We start from the raw sequence: 24,090 nt of genomic DNA, 5'->3' as shown, positions 1-24,090 counted from the left end.
GGAGAGTTTATGCAGGTACTACCTCTGGTATATAAGATTAACACAGGAGAGTTTATGCAGCTACTGCCTCTGGTATATAAGATTAACACAGGAGAGTTTATGCAGGTACTGCCTCTGGTATATAAGATTAACACAGGAGAGTTTATGCAGGTACTACCTCTGGTATATAAGATTAACACAGGAGAGTTTATGCAGGTACTGCCTCTGGTATATAAGATTAACACAGGAGAGTTTATGCAGGTACTGCCTCTGGTATATAAGATTAACACAGGAGAGTTTATGCAGGTACTACCTCTGGTATATAAGAGCTAAGAGTGACCAGGATGTTAGGTGACACTTATGAACACAGCTGTACAAAGTGTTCTGTGGAGTGATTGCAACAGTCAGAGGATGACTCTGTAAAGTAACACAGTGGTTTGTTTCTTTCCACAGGCACATAAGAATCTAAAGGAGCTGGCTCTTGATGAAACTGAGTATCTGTCAAAGAAAAAGGTAGGAAGAATGAATTTCTTTTTTGAATCATTTTAAGAATTAGGGCATGTATCATAGAGTAAATATATTTTTGACATTAGAAAAATTGTTGAACTGTGCAACTAACATAAACAGCATGACAGGAGTTTCGCGCCTTTACCTTATTATTGCAAGCCTTAAGAAAAAATTGCCATCAAGAAATCAGAAAGTGTGGTTGCTAAAATTGTAAAATTGTGAGCTGGTGATGTAATAGGCAGCTATTGACACAGAAGTAAGAATGTAGTCAAAAGGAGTGACAGAACATACAATATTTCAGGATTTGGATTGTCACCACCACAAATGAATGCGGTATGAATGTACATTTGTAAATACTTTTATTTCAGACCTTACTGAGCTTGAGCAAGCTGTCTGCATTGGCTGCCGATGAACCTGTGGATAAAATACAGGATGCTATGGAAGGTAGCTCTCTCTTAAAGTCTTGTTAAATTTTAATGTCGAGAAAATACAGGATGCTATGGAAGGTAGCTCTCTCTTAAAGTCTTGTTAAATTTTAAGGTCAAGAAAATACAGGATGCTATGGAAGGTTGCTCTTTCTCTTAAAGTTTTAACTTTAAATTTGATAAAGTACAGAAAGCTGTCAGAAGTCATGGTAGCAGAATAAATTTTAAATTTAAAGTTAGTAGCTTATTGTGAGTTGTGTAATTGTGATATTGATAATGGTATCACTGAACAAGGTCTTGGAAAATGTTCAAATTGCAGTAGCATAATAGTCCACAGTTAAATACATTTGTTTACAGATTTGAATGAAGAATTAAATCTCTTATTGCACCAGGAAACACTTCCTCAGGATATTATAGAGGTAACCATAACTGCTCTTTAAATACCATATAAGAAGTCGGGGAAGTAGTGTTCATTTCTTTTGATATATTATACAAATATATTAGTAAAATGTCTTCACTCTCATTAACTAACAAACATTAGCTGTCTTCCATAACCCACAGGCAAACACACAATCTAATATCTCAGTTCACAGCCATTCTCTCTCTCTCTGTTGCAGCATCTTGGTTTAGATCCTGATAACATGCAGGTTTTTAGCCCCAAACAATTAATAGAGCTGTATGTCAGTGATGTGAATGAGAAAGCCAATGAGTTTGACTTCAAGAAGGCTTTGGATCTGCTCAGTTATATTGATAAAGTAAGTAGAATGACTCGGTCAAGAAGGCTTTGGGTCTGCTCAGTTATATTAATAAAGTAAGTAGAATGACTCGGTCAAGAAGGCTTTGGGTCTGCTCAGTTATATTGATAAAGTAATTAGAATGACTCGGTCAAGAAGGCTTTGGGTCTGCTCAGTTATATTGATAAAGTAAGTAGGATGACTTGGGATGACATACTGGAAATTAGAAGTGTCCTTTTCTTGTTGAAGAACCAATAGCTGTGCAGAGTAGCGGAATTTTAGACATTTTTATCACTTGTTTTTCAATTTTGAAATATTTTCAAATTTGCAAAATTTGGAGTGATCAAAGGTGTAATCATGATCAGAAATTTGTTGCAAATTGAAATTTTGTTTGCTACTGTAGTGTTACTGTGATAAAGCAGTGAGTCAGAGTATGTGTTATTTTTTTTAAACAGGATGCCCCAGACGTAGACAGTGAAGCCTTAAAACTACACATCTGGTGTAAAGCCATAGGGAGAGACAAGTATGTGTTCAAACAATAACCCTATACATTCCTTGGTGAGATAACAAACTTAGTAAGAAACAATTAGTTCTCTATGCATGCTAGAGAGAAGTTGAAGATATTCTTTAGAAAAGTACAATATTCTGACTTTATAATGCATTGGCACCAAATTTTTATTTCTCCAGTGAAGAAAAATTTCCTGTTGCAGTAGTTTGTTTACCTTAATACATGATTCTGAATCAGTGGAAAGAATTATATAAAACAACTATTGTGTCACATCTACATTTATCTACATATGTGATAGTAGTTAGCCAGTGTCAGTGCACTTACCAAGGCTAGTATTGTAACTGTTTGTTTATTTATATCAATTTATAATGATGATCTTCTTGTAACTATGTGTGTATTTATATAAATATATAATCACAATATTGTAGCTGGGTGGACATTCAGACAGACAACCCCCTGGAAAACAGCCGAGAAACCATATTTTTCAAAACAGTGGAACTCATCTACACTGAAGGTATGCATTTAGGGGTTAGAATCAGTGACAGGGTAGAATGACAGTTCATTCCTCTAAATAAGAAAGCTTTCTAGATCATTTCAGTAATATTTAAATAAAGCACATAGCAACTGAAGACTGCATTTTACACGATGATTTGTCACTTGTATGCAGATACGGGTAGTTAAAAGGTAAATAAAAATACACAAATATCAAAGATTTGATTAAGTGTGTAAGAAGTTACCCAAAAGTATACTTCCTTTTTTTCTAGTAATTTATTATCTATGTCATCTGTACGAGCTCAACTATTTTGTTTTATGCAGTTTATATTTTCTGCTCGATGTCCATATAAATTGTTTTTAGGTTCAGATGTAATGGACTACCTACCAGATGTGGAAAGTTTACTGACAGCAGATGAACTGTCTGACCTGAGGAATAACAACAACTTCCAGTATTTGGTGCGTGCAGGCTATGAGCACATGCAAACTGCAATGACGTGAGGGGCCCCCCAGTATTCATTTGAAGATTCTCAAGATGGTCTGATATTTGTCTCAGCAGGAAAGGATTTTGTTGGGCATCATGTTATAGCAGACTTGACAGCACCAGATGAAGGAACAGTAGTTGGGGATTCAGCAGAAAACATTACTGAGAAAACTGACATTTTCTCTTGTATTTGCAGAGAAGCATCAGTTTCTATACAACCAGGCATGATGGGGGAGCACTTTGATACCAAATATCAATTTGGTGCAACAATTTCTTAACAGTAATTGTGGAAGGAGAGACTTGACCTTTGACCTCCTCTACAGACTCATAACAGCAGAAAATTTTATAGGGCCAGAAGGAAATTAAAAATTTCATTTCATGAAATATGCTCTGGAACGGTACTTGAAAGACTGTCTAAGAAGAAATTGACACAAGTGAAACATTTTCCACAAGACCTAAACAAGCAAAAATGGATTTATTAGTTCTTTTCAAGAAAGTGTAAATAAAATAAAATACTTCATGCATTCATACCCAAATATGTTGACTAGCCACATCCATAAAAAATCAGGTCAATAAAGTTTATGTATAAATGTATATAATCTTATAATGCTAAAGCCACTACATCTAAATGTGGAATATCTAGTACACAGCCATAACTTGACAGTGGCAACTAATAACAGATGGCATTATAGTCATGTATTTAGAAGAGGCAACTTACACAATACTGGAGTAGTTCATGTAGAAAACTACCTGACAAAGAGAGCAATTTCATTGCTTAAAGTTCCACATAACATCAGAAACAAAAATAAATGCTGAAAAACAAGCATACTAGTGAAATCTCTTACTAATTTTTAACTAATCGAGGAATGTTTATGCAATGCTGCAAATATAAATTCTGCATCATAATAAAAATGAAATGTGACACCTTGTTTCAAAGGGGTCTTGGTGAAATGAGCCAAAATAAATGTTGAAAATGTGATGTACTCAGTTCAAAATTTTCAGCCAAAAATGACCTACACCTCCATTGGCTTACACAGTAAAAAAAAAAACATGAAAACTAGCGTAGCCTAGAATTCCATTAAGCTCTGAATGACATTTTTCTGGGTTTGATTTTCAAAACCTAACATTTGATCTTTATTTGTAAGCTAATTCATGCCAGTTTATCCCTTGGCATTAATGAAAAAATTGCCAAACTTCCAGGTAAAGCTTGTTCTGTGCAAAGATAAAAATAATGTGAATACTATCGGAGATTATAAGACAAAGTAGCAGTTTGGCTTGGTTTTTGCAGCTGAACAGGCCACAGATGAGACTTGCTGTTCCTATGGTCTTTCCACTTCCTCCCCGTATTTAGCTGAGGACGCCACTGTGGTAGTGTCCGGTCTAGGCAGCACGTAGCCAGGGGGAATGTTGCCCTCTCGTTTCTTTCCAAAGCATGCCCTAGCAATCTCTGTGGCAGCATACACTGTAAGATCTCTCTCCTCTTTGGTTCCTAGCAAAGGGTTCACCTCTACAAGGTCCACTGCCGTCAGTTTACCTGGTATATTAAATAACACAAAGTGATAAACCTGAGATTATAAACATATATACAGCACACACTGTAAGATCTCTCTCCTCTTTGGTTCCTAGCAAAGGGTTCACTTCAACAAGGTCCACTGCCGTCAGTTTACCTAGTTTATTAAATAACACACAAAGTGATAAACCTGAGAATATAAACATATATACAGCATACACTGTAAGATCTCTCTCCTCTTTGGTTCCTAGCAAAGGGCTCACTTCAACAAGGTCAAATGCTGTCAGTTTACCGGTTTTCTAAAGTATTTTAAATTATGTACAAAACTAAAAAACCAAGCAGAGAGTGCAGACTTCCACCAGGACAAATAACAAATAATTAACCATAAATAAATTAATGGATCACCACTAAAATTGTATCAATTTTGAGTTAGCCCATTGTTGACATATCCTGGGGATTTTATCAAAATCCATCCATAACTTTTTGAGTTAGGCTGATGAAGAACAAACAAACAAATGGAGGTAAAAACGTGGAGCTGTACAGCCTGGGGGACAGAAATGAACATTTGATCTTTGGCACTTGCATGTTCAAAAAATTTGAAATAAAACAACTGTACTGAATGTACTGCCTGCAGCAACTTATAATTACCATGTGACATGTGACATTAACTTGAGTAGGAAAGTTGGTACAAGGTACAGTTTGTAGTGTGGAATAATAAATAAGTAGCAGCAAAAGTTAAGTGTATTACCTGTAGCTGCCAGCTCCTCAGCAATGTACAACGTATAGTTTGTAGTGTGGAATAATAAAGAAGTAGCAACAAAAGTTCAGTGTCTTACCTGTAGCTGCCAGCTCCTCAGCAATATAGATGCCTTCTCTAACTGACAACCCACCAGGAACTGAAAAGGAAAAAAACCAAGAAATTAAAGGAGATCAAATCAATTTTGCATCAAAATTGCAAATTGAAACAAACTGTAAAATTGAAAATTAAAAAAAAACTATTTCTATCATCTACATCTGTTATACTTTATTTACATACTGGAAAACACTTCATTTTGAAGGATATAAATTTATTGCATTTTGTTAGATATAGCAGTATAGAGTTTATGTAAGTATGTATGGAATGTCCCCAATTCTTCCAGCAAGTAGCTATACATGAGCCCAGTTATAGAGACCAATGTGTCCGCAGTCCAAGACAATACAGACCAAACTTTTGAAGTTAATTTTTTAAAGATGAGAAAGGAAAAATCTTAACAGCACATTGTTATATGGCAGAGAGCTGTGCTTGCTTTACAGTGGCCTTGCAGGATGTTAGTAAAGAGAACAATTAGTCTTCTGTATATTAGTGTTATTATCACCTGGGGTCCCTGTGGCAGCAGATATTCTGGGATCTAGAGAGTCCACATCAAAACTCAGGTGGATAGGTCTGTCTCCACTGGAAATAGAACAGATACATGTCATGTGGAATATGTACACTCATGTGTGAGGTGGGGGACTTCACGGAATCAATGTATGAAAGCATGTGCATGAATATATGTATGTGCATGAATATACTTAAGTGTACATGGTGTGTGTGCGTGTGTGTGTGTGTGAATATGAATGTGTTGTGGGGGTAGCCTACCTAAAATATACTGAAATTCAACGTGTAGCTCATCACTGACATCAGGGCCACAAAATAAAGAAGCCAAAGTTCAATGGGCATAATCCTTTATTTTTCCTAAATGTCAGACACTGCCATGAATTAAAAACAAAAAACCACAAATTAAAACTAATTGTTTAGCATACAAATTAACTCATATTTCAAACACCTTTTTTACTATCTATAGATATTATTCAGAGCTATGAAATATATTTCCTTCCAAACTGAACTGAAGTGCATTGCCACCAGTTCACTTAATGAATTTTAGTCACTACATGGCCAAACTAGCATTTACATCATTAGAACATTGTAAACAAATACATTTAATAAATAATATACATAAATATTTCACCCACCATAATATGCTTCTTTCCACTAAATTCAGATTCTGTCACTTATCTCTGTGAGACTCACTAAGGACTGACACACTGCGCTCACTGAAGACTGTGACTTCCAAAAAGTGTTCAGTTATGCAAATTGAGGTCATTATGTAAATGAGGTGCAGTGGATGTGCTTGGTCAGTACACCTACTGCAATACTGACAACTGTTCTTATACAATGTGCATGGTGACTTACTGTGGATTGATGGCTTGCATGGACATCCTCAGTACCATGTCAATACCATATCTGTCTACTTACTATGGATTGATGGCTTGCATGGATATCCTCAGAACCATGTCAATACCATATCTGTCTACTTACTGTGGATTGATGGCTTGCATGGATATCCTCAGAACCATGTCAATACCATATCTGTCTACTTACTGAGGATTGATGGCTACCATGGACATCCTCAGCACCATGTCAATACCATATCTGTCTATACTTACTGTGGATTGATGGCTACCATGGACATCCTCAGAACCATGTCAATACCATATCTGTCTACTTACTGAGGATTGATGGCTACCATGGACATCCTCAGTACCATGTCAATACCATATCTGTCTACTTACTGTGGATTGATGGCTACCATGGACATCCTCAGCACCATGTCAATACCATATCTGTCTACTTACTGTGGATTGATGGCTAACTTAGACATCCTCAGTACCACGTCAATACCATATCTGTCTACTTACTGTGGATTGATGGCTAACTTAGACATCCTCAGTACCATGTCAATACCATATCTGTCTATGAGAGAAGAGTTTCATTAGCTCTGTATGTATCAATTTAAATTATTGTTTTTCTTTTTATCAAGAGCTTATAAAATATGTAGGTTTTACCTCCAATATTTCTGTGACTGTCAGTCACCATCATCAGGGAGTAAATGACTAGGGTCATTTCACCTGGAATGAAAATCCAGGTCAATTGCCCCTAATCACTGGCCTTGTGTTGTAACTGTTACACCTTCCCCCCGGGGCTCCTCTGCATCCCTCTGAAGCACCGTGAGGTAGATAGCTGGTAAATCATACCCCCCCTGTCTGTTCAGGCCTGGTTGTTTGGTCCTGATGTGTACAGCTTCTGCTGTTTTTCTTTGGAATGTCCAGTTTTCCCTGTCTATTACTTTCAGGCTGTCAAAATCAATGTGGTGACCTGGATGTTTGCAGGTATGTTCTCCAAGGGCTGATCCATATGGTGATATATAGCTGCTGACAGAAATATCTGTCTACTTACTATGGATTGATGGCTACCATGGACATCCTCAGCACCATGTCAATACCATATCTGTCTACTTACTGTGGATTGATGGCTTGCATGGACATCCTCAGCACCATGTCAATACCATATCTGTCTACTTACTGTGGATTGATGGCTAACTTGGACATCCTCAGCACCATGTCAATACCATATCTGTCTACTTACTGTGGATTGATGGCTAACTTGGACATCCTCAGCACCATGTCAATACCATATCTGTCTACTTACTGTGGATTGATGGCTAACTTGGACATCCTCAGCACCATGTCAATACCATATCTGTCTACTTACTGTGGATTGATGGCTAACTTGGACATCCTCAGCACCATGTCAATACCATATCTGTCTACTTACTATGGATTGATGGCTAACATGGACATCCTCAGCACCATGTCAATACCATATCTGTCTACTTACTATGGATTGATGGCTACCATGGACATCCTCAGAACCATGTCAATACCATATCTGTCTACTTACTGTGGATTGATGGCTTGCATGGACATCCTCAGCACCATGTCAATACCATATCTGTCTACTTACTGTGGATTGATGGCTTGCATGGACATCCTCAGCACCATGTCAATACCATATCTGTCTACTTACTGTGGATTGATGGCTAACTTGGACATCCTCAGTACCATGTCAATACCATATCTGTCTACTTACTGTGGATTGATGGCTAACTTGGACATCCTCAGCACCATGTCAATACCATATCTGTCTACTAACTGTGGATTGATGGCTAACTTGGACATCCTCAGCACCATGTCAATACCATATCTGTCTACTTACTGTGGATTGATGGCTAACTTGGACATCCTCAGCACCATGTCAATACCATATCTGTCTACTTACTGTGGATTGATGGCTTGCATGGACATCCTCAGCACCATGTCAATACCATATCTGTCTACTTACTGTGGATTGATGGCTAACTTGGACATCCTCAGCACCATGCCAATACCATATCTGTCTACTTACTGTGGATTGATGGCTAACTTGGACATCCTCAGCACCATGTCAATACCATATCTGTCTACTTACTGTGGATTGATGGCTAACTTGGACATCCTCAGCACCATGTCAATACCATATCTGTCTACTTACTGTGGATTGATGGCTAACTTGGACATCCTCAGCACCATGTCAATACCATATCTGTCTACTTACTGTGGATTGATGGCTAACTTGGACATCCTCAGCACCATGTCAATACCATATCTGTCTACTTACTGTGGATTGATGGCTAACTTGGTGGCTTGCATGGATATCCTCAGCACCATGTCAATACCATATCTGTCTACTTACTGTGGATTGATGGCTTGCATGGACATCCTCAGCACCATGTCAATACCATATCTGTCTACTTATTGTGGATTGATGGCTAACTTGGACATCCTCAGCACCATGTCAATACCATATCTGTCTACTTACTGTGGATTGATGGCTTGCATGGACATCCTCAGCACCATGTCAATACCATATCTGTCAACTTACTGTGGATTGATGGCTAACTTGGACATCCTCAGTACCATGTCAATACCATATCTGTCTACTTACTGTGGATTGATGGCTAACTTGGACATCCTCAGCACCATGTCAATACCATATCTATATACTTACTGTGGATTGATGGCTAACTTGGACATCCTCAGCACCATGTCAATACCATATCTGTCTACTTACTGTGGATTGATGGCTTGCATGGACATCCTCAGCACCATGTCAATACCATATCTGTCTACTTCATGCATCGTGAAGCAGCTTATACCCATGTTACGCACAATCCACCTAAAAATACAAAATATTATAAATGAATATGGTGTTATATAGTTGCTGACAGAAAAATGGAGGATTTTGACTCTTCTTTCAAAATTGCCACATACACATTTTTCAAAATCATATTAGGAGAAAATATTTCTACACAATTACTCAAGCCTGCATCACCTTATTCTCAGGATAAACAATTAATATTTCTTTAAAAGAAAAGCAACCACACCTTGTCATGGGCAGATTATACAATTTCAGTAATTATGTAACATAGAGGGACTAAATGTCACTGAAAAGTTCTTCAATGTGTACGTAGTTTTGTGACTTCTTGTGCAATGCTGAGTTTAAGTAATTAACTATGTAATTTTAAATAATTTAGAATTTTTTATCCCCATGGTTGACATTAAGATTTTATCAGTACAGTCCTTAAATAACATGAAGTGACTCAATGTAGCTGCAGGGTTCTTGAAAGTATAACTATGGGACTTCTTGTGTAATGGTGAATGAAAGTAAATTACCATGTTGTAATTAAAATTTTTGTTTAAACCCCCAAATATAACAAGTGTGTGACTTACTATTAGTGTATTAAGCTGAATATGCAACAGGGATCAGGTTCTTGACCAAGTTATTGGGGGGGGGGGGGGGGGAGAATTAAGAAGACAGATACAGGTTCCAAAAGATATGGAGTGTTTTTGGCTAAAAACCTCACATCATGTATTTACACCCAATGTTTGACTAATAAACCATATCACTGGCCATTATGTGTACTTATCTTTTCTATGTACAACCCTATGTTTACCCCGTGGGTGTGAACTGAGGAATCTTTGGATTGAGTTTTGCGTAGAGTAAGTTAAAAAGGCAATTCAGCTTCACTAAATCTGGACAAGTTCAGGACACGATTTTACTATTTACAAGTTCAGCACAACCTGTTTCACTTACAGTTCTCCTGGATCTAAATCCCTCAGTCCAATGTAAGCTATGTCCTTGGCACTAATACTGAAATAAAGAAATAAGCACTGAAATTACTGCAGTAAATTAATATGACAGCTATAGTGCCCTGTAAAATAAGAATAATCTCTGACCTAGCTGACATCTATCAAAAATCACATAGACGGGCACAGCATTTTTTGACTCAACATTTTAATTTTTTCAGTGCAAAAACTAAGAAAGGAAGTGTCATGAAATTAACAGCAATTATTAAAAATGCAATTTTCCTTAAATACCTCAAATTTCAATGCAATAACTTCAAATTGTTGAAGTTATTTAAATTGTTGAAGTTATTTAAATTTGAAATTAGCAATATTTTTTTTTTCTTCTGAGCCACCCAATATATACAACATAGTGATTTCATTTATTTATTATCAATCAATTTGTTCAGATGCTTTTCTTCATCTTGGTTTGACCCAAGTTCTGTAACAGTACATGAAGATGGTGAACAAGGTCAGTTTTATGTAAATACATGTATATATTTTATATTGATCCTATTCATAATCATTCACAGAGTACATATGATTTCTGTAGTGATCCAATTAACATTCTTCCTGCTCACAGCATAAGTATCATTTCTGTAAAGATCCAACTAACATTCTTCCTGTACAGAGCACATGAATCATTTCTAATTTCCAATTAGTTTTCTTCCACTACATGTGATATCCGTTCTGTTTAGACCCAATTTTGTTCATTTTTGTGAGAAAATCTAATACTGGGTATCTTTCAATCAGAATATCTTATATATAATATATAATAAGAGACACTGTAGCGGGCACTTCCAGTAACTCCATGTCATCAAGCTCTAATGGATTAATAGCTTGAAACAAAGGAAATTAAAATTTGAACTGCTAGATGTGAAATATTATTTACAGCTACTTATACATCTTAGCCTCCCACATGTGAATGTTATCATCCAAATACTTCCACTGATTGAATAAATACCACCTCATGTAACAAACATTAAAAAATATAAATTACATTTTTTTTTTCATTACTGTGGCCCCTGATAACATCTTGTATCAGGTCAGTAATTTTAAAGAGGGGGTTCTTTATTGGAAAAAATGGAACTTTAATCACAAAATCTTCATGTTCCTAGATCAAATTTTACCCTGAGTGGACCTTTTCCTCACAAAAAAAGTCAGGAGGGGTCAAACAAAAGGGTGGTAAGTTTGAACAGGACTACTTGGGGGGGGGGGGGGGGGGTACGTGTACTCCTTTCAACTTCACTAAAATTTCTGTGTATATGAGAATTATCCAAATTATCCAAATCATACTCTGCTTTCATAACATGTGGGTTACTGTGTGTCTAACTTACCAAGGTTTAATCCATTCAAAGTGAGGGATTTGTGGTATGTACTCCTTCAGTTCTTTGACCAGGAAGGACAGTGCCATCCCGTGGACATTGCCTGATGGTGAGGTGAGTGGGGTATTGATGTCAGCGTGTGCGTCCACCCACACAAGACATATGTTCTTCTCTGCAGCAGCATGACCGTGGATGGTCCCAATGGAGAGACTGTGGTCACCCCCCAGGGTCAGCGCTATCTGGTCATCCTTGATCACTCTGGACACCTGATCTGATATCTGATAGATTGTAATATGTTAGTGCCCTGTTCTCTACACATACGCACACAAAAACACACATATTGTTATATATGCTGATCTCCACACATACACATATAACAATTGTAATATATGTTATCACAACCGTCTTAGAGATATGAATAACATTATTCAAACTCATACCATGCAAAACAATATATCATGTCCTTCAGTTCAATCAAAGTAAACTAGAATTATTAATTGTTTACATCAAGAAAGAAATCAACATATGTTATAGCACAGTAATCTCCCTGTCTCACTGATAACTGCATTCATATAATACATAAGCTCAGTCAATGTAAATTACAAAGAATTAATCACAAAATACAGGTACACATAGTTTTACCTTTTTAGCTGCCAGTCCAATGTTCTTAGGGTTCTTCAGACCCAGAATAGGTGTGTCATCATCAAACTGTTCAAATACCAAGTCACCATAATCATAAACCTCTACACCTAGATTAAGTAAAACAAAGATGAAGTTAACACATACATGTAGGTTCCAGAGACGTTGGTTTACATCTTCCTTGTTGTTGTTGTTGTTTTTTTTCCTTTTGTCACCCATTTTGCACCCGAGAAGATTGTTATCTCTCTGGGTAAGTTTACAAACTTAGCTTCGGGCAATAGCAGCAAACTCTTAAAATTTTTTCAATATTATCAGGCTCAAAACATACAACCTTTAAATAATTATCTAAATGATTCTTTGTTGGTTTTCCCAATGAACTGTTAATTCTAGCCAGTTAATGTAAAATATATTAAACCCTATTCAATAACTTTTTCTTTTTAAAGAATTAAAATTCTCTACAATCACTGATGGTCAACAAAGCACAAACAAATATTCTTCTTTTTAATTATAGTCTCTCTGATATTTTAATAACACATCATGACATGGTTCTCAATCTACACAATAAATTTGATATGGGATCATTTGAAGACATATTGACTTATTTCATACCTAACTGAGTCAGTTTGTCAATAATGCCCGCCTGTCTTAGTGCCTTGGGTCCATGTTGTACTCCGCCTGCACTCTGGAATTAAAAACCAAATAAAATAAAATTATACATAATGCATTTTATATGATGTATTTAATATAATATAATATAATATAATATAATATAATATAATATAATATAATATAATATAATATAATATAATATAATATAATGCATTTAATATAATGTATTAAAAATAATGTTTATCAATGGGTTCACTGGACACACTTTGGGCAATTGTTACATATATTAAATACTTTAATGAATCTTCTGATCCATGTAAATTATAAAAATGATACAATGCCATATAGCTGTCCTGCAGTGAAACCATTTATCAATAGCATCTAAGTAAATATAATCTGTGTCAAAGATAAATTGCAGTAAACTTAACACACTAAGCCCTGTACTGTATATACATCCTGTGAACCTTGAACTAAGATAAAAAACATGATGATTCAGAAACCCGCGGAAATAACCATAAAACACATGATGAATCAGAAACCAAATAACCATAAAAAACATGAAACAGAAACCAAATAACCAGTGTAAATACACTCACAAAGATAATCAGACGACGCTCAAATCAAGTGCTATAAAACTTATTTGCTCTTTCTTTCTAACACTGTACGTTTCCCTTTTTTTTCACGCCTTACTCGACTTCAAATACAAGAAACTGCGTTCCTACAAAAAGTCCTCGCAATCGTTGCTTACCTGTCCTTTGCAGGAAGGGACACCTATTACACCGACTTTATCCTTTGACAGTCTTACCAGACTTCTTGTCTGGCTGACAAAGTACTTTGTAATTCCGCTGAAGAGCGAAGAAATGAACATATTCGCCACTTCTGTGCTCTCAATTCAGCAGTCACCAGCCACAACCGCTTTCTAAACATAAATGTCCTTGACACTGTTTGACCTCTCTGGAGGTGTGTCCAACATTAGCCAATCACATTAATGTGTATTTTCCATTAATTTTTTGCTACTTAAAAATGATTAACCTAAATGATGTAATTGTAGAATGAGTAAAATAGAAATGAGAACACAGAAATAGAGCAATATCAATGATTGGGTTATAAAAAACTAAAAAAGAAATCAGTTCTCGTGACCTAGTTTTTCTCCAATGCAGCGCGAAATTTTCGCGCCAAATTGACACCACTCAACAAAAACATTGCAGCGATGGAAGGCTTCGACGATCCCGGAATATTCTTCAGCGATACCTTTGGGTCTGAAGATCAGCAAGATGAGGTTCAGATTAACCGCCAACAGGTGAAGAAGAAATTCAAAGACTTTCTGAAGCAGTTTCGAGAAGGAAGTTCGTACATATATCGGTAAGAGATTTCACTTCACCATGCTTGTTATTATCGTGGGATTTAAAAATGGCATCACTCAGTTGACATCGTGATGGCACCGATATTAGCACTGTTTCCATTTTAAAACAAGATATTGACTTAAAGTAAAAGTACTCTTATTATATTGTTTTTAGAACAACCATTGACTAAAATATTTAGTAAATAAGCTGAAAATGTTGACAGCCTTGAGCGGGTCTTGGCTGACTTTCATGTGCAGCTGGAGATGTCGTTGTCGCCGTCGGGGCAGTAGCGATAGTCCGAAGGTTCATTGGTCCGAATGTTCACTATAGAACCTTCGGACCAATGAACCCTTGATGAAAAAATCGATGAAAATGTTACCACTTTTCGGACCAATGAACCTTCGGACCAATGAACCTTCGGACTATCGAGACGCCCCCGTCGCCGTCATGTGTGGAGTAATATATGCTCCTTAAACTATATAACTGCTGCATATAACTTCTTTAAATTGTTGGAAGTGGTCATACCTGTTAATGCGCCCATTTTAGTACTTATGCAAATTATTTTTGACTAAAAAACAGAAGACCAAATACTTGTCTCCATACAATGAACTATTATCGTTGTGTACTTCTAGTGACCAGCTGAAGCGCCATTATAACCTGGGCCAGTACTGGGTGGATATCAATATTGAAGATATTGCAAGTTATGATGAAAACCTGGCAGAAAAACTCACCAAAGTTCCTGCAGACCATATGCCACTGGTGAGGAAAGCTGGTGTAGAAGTTGACCCTGGAAAATTTGTCCATCACATTACACGTTACATTACGTAGCACTTGTATTATCAGACATGCTGAAAACTTTTCAGAATGGCCAGACATTTGGACCGGCAGTAATGAAAAATTTGTCAGACCGAATGGATTTTTGTCAGACCTAAAATAACCCTATTTGTTTAAGACAGATACTACCAGTGCGATTAAGGAAGCTTACTTTGTTTGTGAATGTGATAGGTTTGAAACAGGAAGGGGAAAAAACGCTACGGGTTTTATATAATTTTGTTAGTGAAGTATGTCAAATGATGACTGTTAATTCAAAATTGTGGCTCTTAAAACTCTTGTCGGTCCTTTAGACCGACCAAATCCAAATTTTTATCGGTCCAGACAAATTTTCTCGGTCATGACTGATTGGACCGACAGTTTCAGCATGTCTGAATTATCATTTGACCCTCTAACCTGTTAGGTTTTAACAGTTTTTGTGTTAAATATTCAGTTATATATCTGAAAACTAGTATTCTTCTTCTACTGACACATTCTCATGGGTGAGATTTTTAAGACTATCTGCAGATTTTCAACCTTTTTGTTTTGAGAGCTAAAAATATTGATCTCAGAGGCTCCTTAGACATCATATTTTCCAACTATTTCAGTAAATGGTAGTCTCATCCCTGTATTCAGAAAACAGAAGTATTCCATTTTAAAGTTAATGCCGTCTGTCACTGATTATTTATGTGAAATTATTGGCCAAGTGTGTCCTGTAGATGTCACTGTTTGTGGTTGTAGTTTGAGGATGCTGCTAAGGAAGTGGCAGATGAAGTGACCAATCCACGACCTGAGGGAGAGGAAGAAGTTCAAGATGTTCAAGTTGTCCTCAACTCCACTGCCAATTGTGCAGCCATAAGAGACCTCAAGGTAGCCAATTATACAGTTTTATAAACTCCATGAATTGTGTAACTATAAGGAAGCTTCTTTATGCTTAAATGTTGCTTTCATCTGGTAAACCAACGGAAATATTTTTTTACAAATTCTGAATATCTGATGACTTTGTAATGATAAGAAAGTTCCTCACTTTGCAATATCTTTTTAATTGAAAGTGGATTTTTGCATAAGGGTTGAAGAAAGAATGTTCCAGAGAAAATGTTTCCACTGTTTTAAACACACTATGTTCTGGTCTGCTTTCGATGAAGTGAGTGGTAGATGTCTGCTGTAAAATATCAGCTCAGGTTTGTTGACAGTTGGTTCACAATTTCAGTCAGACCAGATGTCAAGGTTGGTGAAGATTCCTGGTATCATTATTGCTGCGTCTGCCATTAAAGCCAAAGCAACACGGATCAGTATCCAGTGTCGTAGTTGTAAGAACGTGATGAACGATATCCCTGTTAAGCCAGGGCTGGAGGGGTACGCACTGCCCAGAAAGTGCCCCACGTAAGTGTTCACTATGCTGCTAGTTTAATGCATGCCTATTTGAAAACATCATGGGCCTTAATAACCTAGTGAATAGTACACTATTTTCACTGTGCTCCACAATCAGCATTTTATCAAATTCTCAGATCAGTAATAAGAACGCCCAAAATGTCTATCAATACATTAATTATATCTCAGAGAGGAGGCTGGCAGACCTAAATTTCTATCAATTCATTCTTTATCATTTTATTTCACAGAGAGCAGGCTGGCAGACCTAAATGTCCAGTGGATCCATTCTTCATAGTGCCTGACAAGTGCAAGTGTGTGGATTTCCAGATTCTAAAACTTCAGGAATCTCCAGAAGCAGTCCCCCATGGAGAGATGCCCAGGCACATGCAGCTGTTTTGTGACAGGTAAAATTCCCACTTGTATTGTAATAGAAAGCCTAGAACAGAAAATAGTTTTCTTTTTATCCAATCTACGTGATATAACTTTGCTAAATCATTATGCCAGGGTTTCCTCTAGCTTTGAAACATGGAGATCGTTCTAGTTCCAACTTTAAAATTGGATGCCAGTTTTGAGAAGGTATCAAAATAAGGAAGTGAGGTGGACATTTTGGTAAAATACATCTAGGTTCCCCAAAAGTTGCACAGAAAGAAGCCCTTGTAATGCTACATATTCTTTATGAGGCTTTACAAATTGTAGATGAATATTGTTTGATATTTGATGTTCTAATGATCTGTGTGAGAGGGTAGTTCCAGGCATCATTCTGTTTATGTTCTAGGTATCTGTGTGAGAGGGTAGTTCCAGGCAATCGTGTTACATTAATTGGTGTCTACTCCATTAAGAAGACCTCCAAGCCTTCAAAGGTAAGGTAGCATCTTGGAATGGCATTTGCACCTGGATCTGACTGTATACCTCTTTAAAACTCGACAGGGTTGTTTAAGCTTAATAGGTACTAGTAAAAGATTCTTTTTGACTTCACTGTCTAAGCTGAGTCTGCCTTTGATTAATTGAGGCTGGGGTATCGCTAGCCAAATCACCACATTTTTGTCAATTTGTTACCAAAATGGTTATAATTTGGCTAAAACATGTCAAATCAAGTCCTTTTTCTTTAGCCAATTTAAGTCAGTTTTAGTATTTGGCTAAACTGGCGAGTGTTAACGCTACCCCAGTGAGGGGAAGACTTAACATGAGCAAAAAAAAAAAAAACGTGCTTCTAGATGCAATTTTTTTTTACTAGTCTACAGTTATGTGTGGCCTGCCAACTTGATAACAATATGGCACCATATAATCCTAGCTGTGATTTACCCGTGTGTTACTCATTTTGATTACAATATGCCACAATGTAACACTAGCTGTGATTCACTTGATTGTTACTCTCAATTTGACCTCATTCCCATACCTAGATCAATCTAACAGGATTGATCCATCCTGAGAGTTTTCTCGCCAAATTGCCTTCAGCTTAAAGCGCCTTAAATGTCTGGCACGCCTACTGAAGCTGCTAAACGAAAGTAAATTACCTCATAACAGCTTCAACAGGCGTGCCAGACATCTTAAGGTGCTTAAGCTGAAAGTATTTTAGTTAGAAACCCCTCAGAGATGGAGCAATCATGTAAGATCAATCTAAGTATGGGAATGAGGTCTTTGATCACAAAAGGCACAATATAATCCTAACTGTGATTTACCTGTGGATGAAATACAAACTAATTCAATAATTATATGGCACAATATAATCCTAGCTGTGGTGATTTGTCAATGGACCATAGTAATTATTTGTGCCTAAATCAACATCAGACCTCCCTGCTCACAGCTTCAAGGTGGCTTTGGGCTCCTTAAACCTGGGACATCAGAATACTACAGGAGTAATTGAACTGAGCATTTCATCTTGTAAGAGATTCCCTTTTTTAAACAGGTGTTTATTTCTAACCTGATCACAATATCAAGGTGTATATTTCAGACCCCTGGCAGAGATAAGGTAAATGTTGGTATCAGGGCACCATACCTGCGTGTGCTAGGTGTCCAGGTAGATACAGAGGGACCAGGTAGAAGTACAGGTAAGACCTACAAACCAGTCAGCTGACAGGGGTGTTAAAACATTGCTCAAACATCTACATAAAGTTGTGAAAGGAGGAGCACAGAGATTGTGCAGAGAACTTAACATTCACTCTTCTCTGGTCCAGCTTGTTTTCATTATTGGTCTAGTTAAACATTTAGGTTCATTAATCTAAAGACTATAGGCAAATATTAATGCATATAAGAATAGTCTGTTTGTGTGTGTGCACAGTGCTCATGTAAGGAGATACTATGTAGAATTATAATTACACAGGTTCACCAATAACCCCTGAGGAAGAGGATGAGTTCCGTAGACTGGCAGCTAGCCCAAATATTTATGAAACACTTGCCAAGAGTGTGGCGCCATCTATTTATGGCAGCTTGGACATCAAGAAGGCCATCACCTGTTTGTTGTTTGGGGGCTCGAGGAAAAGGTCTGTTTAAATTATTATTATTATTATTATTATTATTATTATTATTATTAAATGAAATTAGTGCAAGTGGTATACAATAAATTGTGGAGAGTTCATATTTAAAAAGATGTCTTCTTGCAGACTTCCAGATGGTTTGACCAGAAGAGGTGATGTCAATGTTCTGTTGCTAGGAGACCCAGGGACGGCGAAGAGTCAGCTTCTGAAGTTTGTAGAGAACTGTGCACCAGTGGGTGTATACACATCAGGCAAAGGCAGCAGTGCTGCTGGTCTGACAGCCTCTGTCACCAGGGACCCTGCAACTGTAAGTCACTTCTCCGTTAATACAGATCAGACTTTTCTAGTCTTTTTCTGGAGGGCTAAGATTTTACTGAACAATATGATGAGGCAGGATCTATATTACACTGTTTAATTTCCAGCGTAACTTTGTAATGGAAGGTGGCGCCATGGTTCTCGCTGATGGAGGCGTCGTCTGCATTGATGAGTTTGACAAGATGAGAGAAGATGATAGGGTGGCCATTCATGAGGCTATGGAGCAGCAGACTATTTCTATTGCTAAGGTATTTCTTCACTGAATACAGACCATTTCTATTGCTAAATTTCTTTTTCTACAGTAAATACTTCAGCAGGGTGTGTATTATGTCTGTATGGAAATGTGTGAAGGCTTCAAAAGCTTCACTACAAGTTACCTGATTAAAAAGTTATTTCTTCACTTCAGAACTACCTGACTTTCTCTGTGGGATCTTTCTCATCAAAAGTGTCAATTTTCAGGCTGGTATCACCACTACCCTGAACTCACGGTGTTCCGTGCTGGCCGCGGCAAACAGCGTGTTTGGGCGTTGGGATGACACCAAGGGAGCAGACAACATCGACTTCATGCCCACCATTTTGTCCAGGTTTGACATGATATTTGTGGTCAAAGATGAGCATGATGAAGCCAGGGACATTGTGAGTATCTGTGGACTGAGGAAATTCCTAAACAATGAAGGACTGCACACAAATATAAACTTAAAATATTTTATTTTCATTATTCAGTTATAGAACACATGAAAAGCCCTTACTGTCCCCAGTGTGATGGCCTCTGCTGTACTACAAAAACTGACCTGACATACTTCTATGTTTCTTCACAGTCGTGGACCATCAATATATCCTTGTGAATATCCCATAAAACAAACTGACTTATCATATTTGATGTTTTTTTCCCAGACTTTGGCCAAGCATGTGATGAATGTCCATGTGAATGCCCGGCAGACAACAGAGGAGCAGAGAGAGGGGGAGGTGGACCTGCCCACACTGAAGAAGTTGATCTCATACTGCAGAAGGTGAGAAATTTCTGAATTTTCTAAACTCTTCTGAGGGAAAATTCTTAAAACAATTAAACGGTTGGTATTTTAAATAGCAGGTTGCCTCCATTACTCTGCTATGGAGGGTGGATAACTAAAACCTTTCACATCTGTGTATCCAGTTGCTTCTGTATACACATTCCTTTTTGTTTCTGGTAAAAAGAAACCTAAGAACTAAGAATTTTTATATTTTCCTGATATGAGATTCATTGGTTAAAAACGACCAGAGTATTTATTGTTGCATTTATCTTTCAGCAAATGTGGACCACGTCTGTCAGCAGAGGCTGCGGAAAAACTCAAGAACCGCTATGTGTTGATGAGGAATGGAGCTGGTGAACATGAGAGAGAGACTGGAAAGAAAACCAGCATTCCTATCACTGTCAGGTATATATTATTGTGTAGATCAGGATGTTTATAAAGAACAAGAAAGACTGGGAAGAAAACCAGTATTCCTATCACTGTCAGGTATATATTATTGTGTAGATCAGGATGTTTATAAAGAACAAGAAAGAGACATGGGAAAGCATACCAGCATTTCTGTCAGTTGGGTATTTAAGAAATAAATTGGAAAATGGCCATTTTGCTGGATGGTGTTGAAAAAACTGCTGACAAATGCTCCAGTTTCATATCAATAGTTCTTTGTTTCCCATGGATATTTAGATCGATCTATCCCCCTGGGGAGTCTCACTAAATTGCTGTCAACTTGGCCAGCTTAAATGTCTGTCACACCTAGTAAAGCCTCTTCAGCTGACAGCAATTTAGCTTGAACCCCCAGGGAGTTAGGTGGGAATGCAGTCTTAGTTCATATCAACACTGGTTATAAGATGTATCCATGACAACACAGGAGCATGCTCTCTGTGTTAATACCTGGTTGATTTTGACAAAAGTAATTGTATCCTTTCCATGTTCCAGACAACTGGAGGCCATTATCCGTGTATCTGAGTCCCTGGCTAAGATACACAAGTAATCATATTCTTTCTCTATTCCAGACAACTGGAGGCCATTATCCGTGTATCTGAGTCCCTGGCAAAGATGCGCCTCTCTCCATTTGCCAGCGAGGCAGACGTAGACGAGGCCCTGAGGTTGTTCCAGGTCTCCACCCTGGATGCCGCCATGTCTGGTAACCTGGCAGGTGAGAAGGTTTTCTTGCAAACAAAATAATTTCAAACAGTTCCTCATATTTGCAAACTTTGTTAAAAAAAAGGTGATTATTTTTATTAATTTGTCTCACCAATTAGTATAATATTGTCACTTCAGTGAAGTGCTTAGTTCTGAAATAATTGATTGGTTTTAGGATATTAGTGAAATCACACTTAAGATAATGCATGAGGTTCATTGTTATTGCTATCCAGGTGCGGAAGGCTTCACAACAGAAGAAGACCGTGAAATGTTATCTCGCATAGAAAAACAAATCAAGAGAAGATTTGTGATCGGCTCCCAGGTGTCGGAGCATGCCATTGTCCAGGACTTCACTAAACAGGTAAGTGTACTGGGCACAGAAAGCAATCTGGGAACTGATACTCCAAGTCTGATTATGTTTTTATAGAATTGAAGAAGACATTTAGAAAATCATATTTATTCTAAACTCCATGTGCATTTTGTTTTCTACCTTAGAAATACCCCGAGCGTGAGATCTACAAGGTCCTGCAGGCCATGCTGAGGAGAGGAGAGATTCAACACCGGATGCAGAGGAAGATGCTGTACAGGATCAAGTAAACATCCCTACTGATGCTGGACTTTCTTCTAACAATGGCATTGTAAATATGATCAGAGATGTAATGATTAAAATGTAGAGAAATCACAGTAAAAAGGACTTTTTGTCATAGTTTGTTTGCAACACAACTGGCACAAGAATTGTCTCACAACCAGATCAAAGAACTATATGACAAATGTTGGTGTACATACAGTTTGGAGTTTGGACACGGTGAGGAGTCAAAATTTCTGGATGTCATGCCCCTAACATGGCTTGTGCTTGCATGCTGTAGCTACTATGGATAACCATATCCTTGATAACAGTTGACTTTCATTTTTCAAAGTATCATCCTTAATACTAATTTATTCCCTATGATTGAGAATGAAGTTGAAGCCTGTACGTTAGTATCCTGGCATGTTATGAATAAAGGCTGTACTCTAGTAAAAACAAGGCAGCAAAGCTGTCAAATGTACAGACAAAAAACAGAAAATAAAGATGCAAAAAAGGTCATTTTGTCAATTTTGATGCAATAATAAATAATGCTTATAATAGCACTGTCAGTCAACACTGAATTTTAATCTTGCACAACAGGTGACATGGTCAATAACAGGAGCGGACCCAGAGATATTTTCTGACAGTATTACAAAGAATCTATGTTGATCCATCCTCCATTTTGATGGTCTTCCAACAGAAAAAAATAGATACCAGTCAATATAAACTTAATAACCTGACTGTCTTCCGGAAGACCCAGAAGATGGTCTCAATCCACCCCTTCAATAAGATTACAGTTTCAGGACCATGAGAGTTCAAATTCACATTATGAAAGTCTCAATATTTGAAAAATGATGACAGTGCATAAAATAATATTACATAATGTTTAAAGACATAAAAAACAATACAACTGCTTATGTAGAAATACAGAAAATGTGCAGAGCCCCAGGCAGATGAGAGCCTGCCTGGGGCTAAAAGTCACAAATGCAAGTGTTTGAGAAAAAATTATAAAGAAAAACAACAAAACTAGAAAAGCACTTTGAGAGTGCAGACCTCTGCCAAGGCAGCAATTGTTGATTATTATTGATAATTGATTGATTATTGATCCGGACCACCACCAAAAATTAATCATTGTCCTCTTTGGCCCACTTCCGACAGTTCCTGAAAATTTCTGCAAAATCGGTCCATAACTTTTTTGTGTTATGTGGATGACAGACAAACAGGGGTGAAAATATAACCTCCTTGGCAGAGCTTGAGGTAAATATAATTCCAATGAAGCTGCTATTCAAACTTTTAATCTTCCAGTTTGATATATATATATATATATATATATATATATATATATATATATATTTAAAACTTATTTGCAATATTAAACAAAATTTACCTGCATAATTATCACTGCTTCCTTGTTATTAATCTAGCAAAGAGCTTTACCTTTGGGAGTTTACAGGGAAATATCAACAAGTGTGCTTTACGTAATCTCATTTAATGGCCTATAAAGCAAATGACTTTATAACTCTGAAATTAATCTAGTGATACCCATGGGTAATTTACAGACTGACCCACTCAAAGGTCTTCAGGCCCATAAGTCACACCTTAAGAAAAGCACAAAACCATAATGCCCAAAATAGGAGAATACCAATCCTGATGCAATAATACATTATGTTTAACTGCACAGTCAACATCAACTTATGCACAACAGGTAACACAGACGAAAGTAAAAGCATAAGGCTTCAGGCCCATCAGAGTTCAAGTTTATACTTAGAAAGTGCCAGATTGAGAAAAATGAAAATTTCACAAAAAATGCATAAATACAATAAACATGA

At 37.2% G+C, this 24,090-nt stretch overlaps 3 protein-coding genes across 8 annotated transcripts in view; 2 read left to right on the top strand and 1 right to left on the bottom strand.

The window, feature by feature from the left end:
- The window catches only part of LOC106181491 (nuclear pore complex protein Nup133), a 33,160-nt gene extending 29,501 nt beyond the window's left edge, over positions 1–3,659 (top strand). For 3 of the 4 annotated variants that reach the window (XM_087005876.1, XM_087005874.1, XM_087005877.1), the window contains 7 exons: positions 433–492; positions 855–930; positions 1,269–1,330; positions 1,529–1,666; positions 2,101–2,168; positions 2,582–2,667; positions 3,010–3,659. In XM_087005876.1, the coding sequence (XP_086862002.1) occupies positions 433–492; positions 855–930; positions 1,269–1,330; positions 1,529–1,666; positions 2,101–2,168; positions 2,582–2,667; positions 3,010–3,146 (627 nt within the window). In that variant the 3' untranslated portion in view covers positions 3,147–3,659. Of the gene's footprint in view, positions 1–432; positions 493–854; positions 931–1,268; positions 1,331–1,528; positions 1,667–2,100; positions 2,169–2,581; positions 2,668–3,009 lie in introns of those variants that run through there. The other variant, XR_015333068.1, reaches the window with a different exon arrangement.
- Positions 3,586–14,184, bottom strand: LOC106181519 (arginase, hepatic). Of its 3 annotated transcripts, none has more exons than XM_013565920.2 (9): positions 13,982–14,181; positions 13,234–13,306; positions 12,628–12,734; positions 11,998–12,263; positions 10,632–10,688; positions 9,609–9,713; positions 5,995–6,071; positions 5,476–5,535; positions 3,586–4,663 (listed from the first exon to the last, which is right to left on the bottom strand). In XM_013565920.2, the coding sequence occupies exons 1-9, from the start codon at positions 14,099–14,101 to the stop codon at positions 4,449–4,451; spliced, it is 1,080 nt and encodes a 359-aa protein (XP_013421374.2). In that variant the 5' UTR covers positions 14,102–14,181; the 3' UTR covers positions 3,586–4,448. The 3 variants fall into 3 exon arrangements, with proteins under 3 accessions (XP_013421374.2, XP_086862006.1, XP_013421375.2); XM_087005880.1 differs by having other exon boundaries at positions 4,495–4,663; positions 5,388–5,535; positions 13,982–14,184; XM_013565921.2 differs by lacking the exon at positions 3,586–4,663 and adding an exon at positions 4,670–4,796 and having other exon boundaries at positions 13,982–14,184.
- Positions 14,185–14,397: 213 nt separating this feature from the next.
- Positions 14,398–22,778, top strand: LOC106181517 (DNA replication licensing factor mcm5-A-like). The gene is made up of 16 exons (XM_087005878.1): positions 14,398–14,595; positions 15,209–15,335; positions 16,128–16,256; positions 16,597–16,769; positions 17,006–17,161; positions 17,533–17,617; positions 18,709–18,805; positions 19,078–19,237; positions 19,358–19,538; positions 19,654–19,794; positions 20,006–20,182; positions 20,441–20,556; positions 20,833–20,961; positions 21,567–21,709; positions 21,930–22,057; positions 22,192–22,778. Exons 1-16 carry the CDS (start codon positions 14,444–14,446, stop codon positions 22,291–22,293), a joined length of 2,196 nt encoding a protein of 731 aa, XP_086862004.1. The 5' UTR covers positions 14,398–14,443; the 3' UTR covers positions 22,294–22,778.
- Positions 22,779–24,090: the final 1,312 nt, after the last annotated feature.

Source organism: Lingula anatina, chromosome 2, assembly GCF_051362555.1.
Source record: "Lingula anatina isolate TDL-2025a chromosome 2, LinAna3.0, whole genome shotgun sequence".
NCBI classification, from domain to species: Eukaryota; Metazoa; Brachiopoda; class Lingulata; order Lingulida; family Lingulidae; genus Lingula; species Lingula anatina.
This window is presented reverse-complemented; position numbering and strand designations above follow the sequence as displayed.

What these genes read in the sequence shown, in the direction of transcription:
- LOC106181519 (XM_013565920.2), bottom strand. Translation starts at nt 14,101, where the DNA reads ATGTTCATTTCTTCGCTCTTCAGCGGAATTACAAAGTACTTTGTCAGC. An exon ending in TTGGACTGGCAGCTAAAAAG is followed by an intron (nt 12,264 to 12,627) that starts GTAAAACTATGT and finishes ACAATCTATCAG; the next exon opens with ATATCAGATCAGGTGTCCAG. An exon ending in ATGCAAGCCATCAATCCACA is followed by an intron (nt 6,072 to 9,608) that starts GTAAGTAGACAG and finishes TTCTATTTCCAG; the next exon opens with TGGAGACAGACCTATCCACC.
- LOC106181517 (XM_087005878.1), top strand. Translation starts at nt 14,444, where the DNA reads ATGGAAGGCTTCGACGATCCCGGAATATTCTTCAGCGATACCTTTGGG. An exon ending in CTGCAGACCATATGCCACTG is followed by an intron (nt 15,336 to 16,127) that starts GTGAGGAAAGCT and finishes TTGTGGTTGTAG; the next exon opens with TTTGAGGATGCTGCTAAGGA. An exon ending in TTTGGGGGCTCGAGGAAAAG is followed by an intron (nt 19,238 to 19,357) that starts GTCTGTTTAAAT and finishes GTCTTCTTGCAG; the next exon opens with ACTTCCAGATGGTTTGACCA.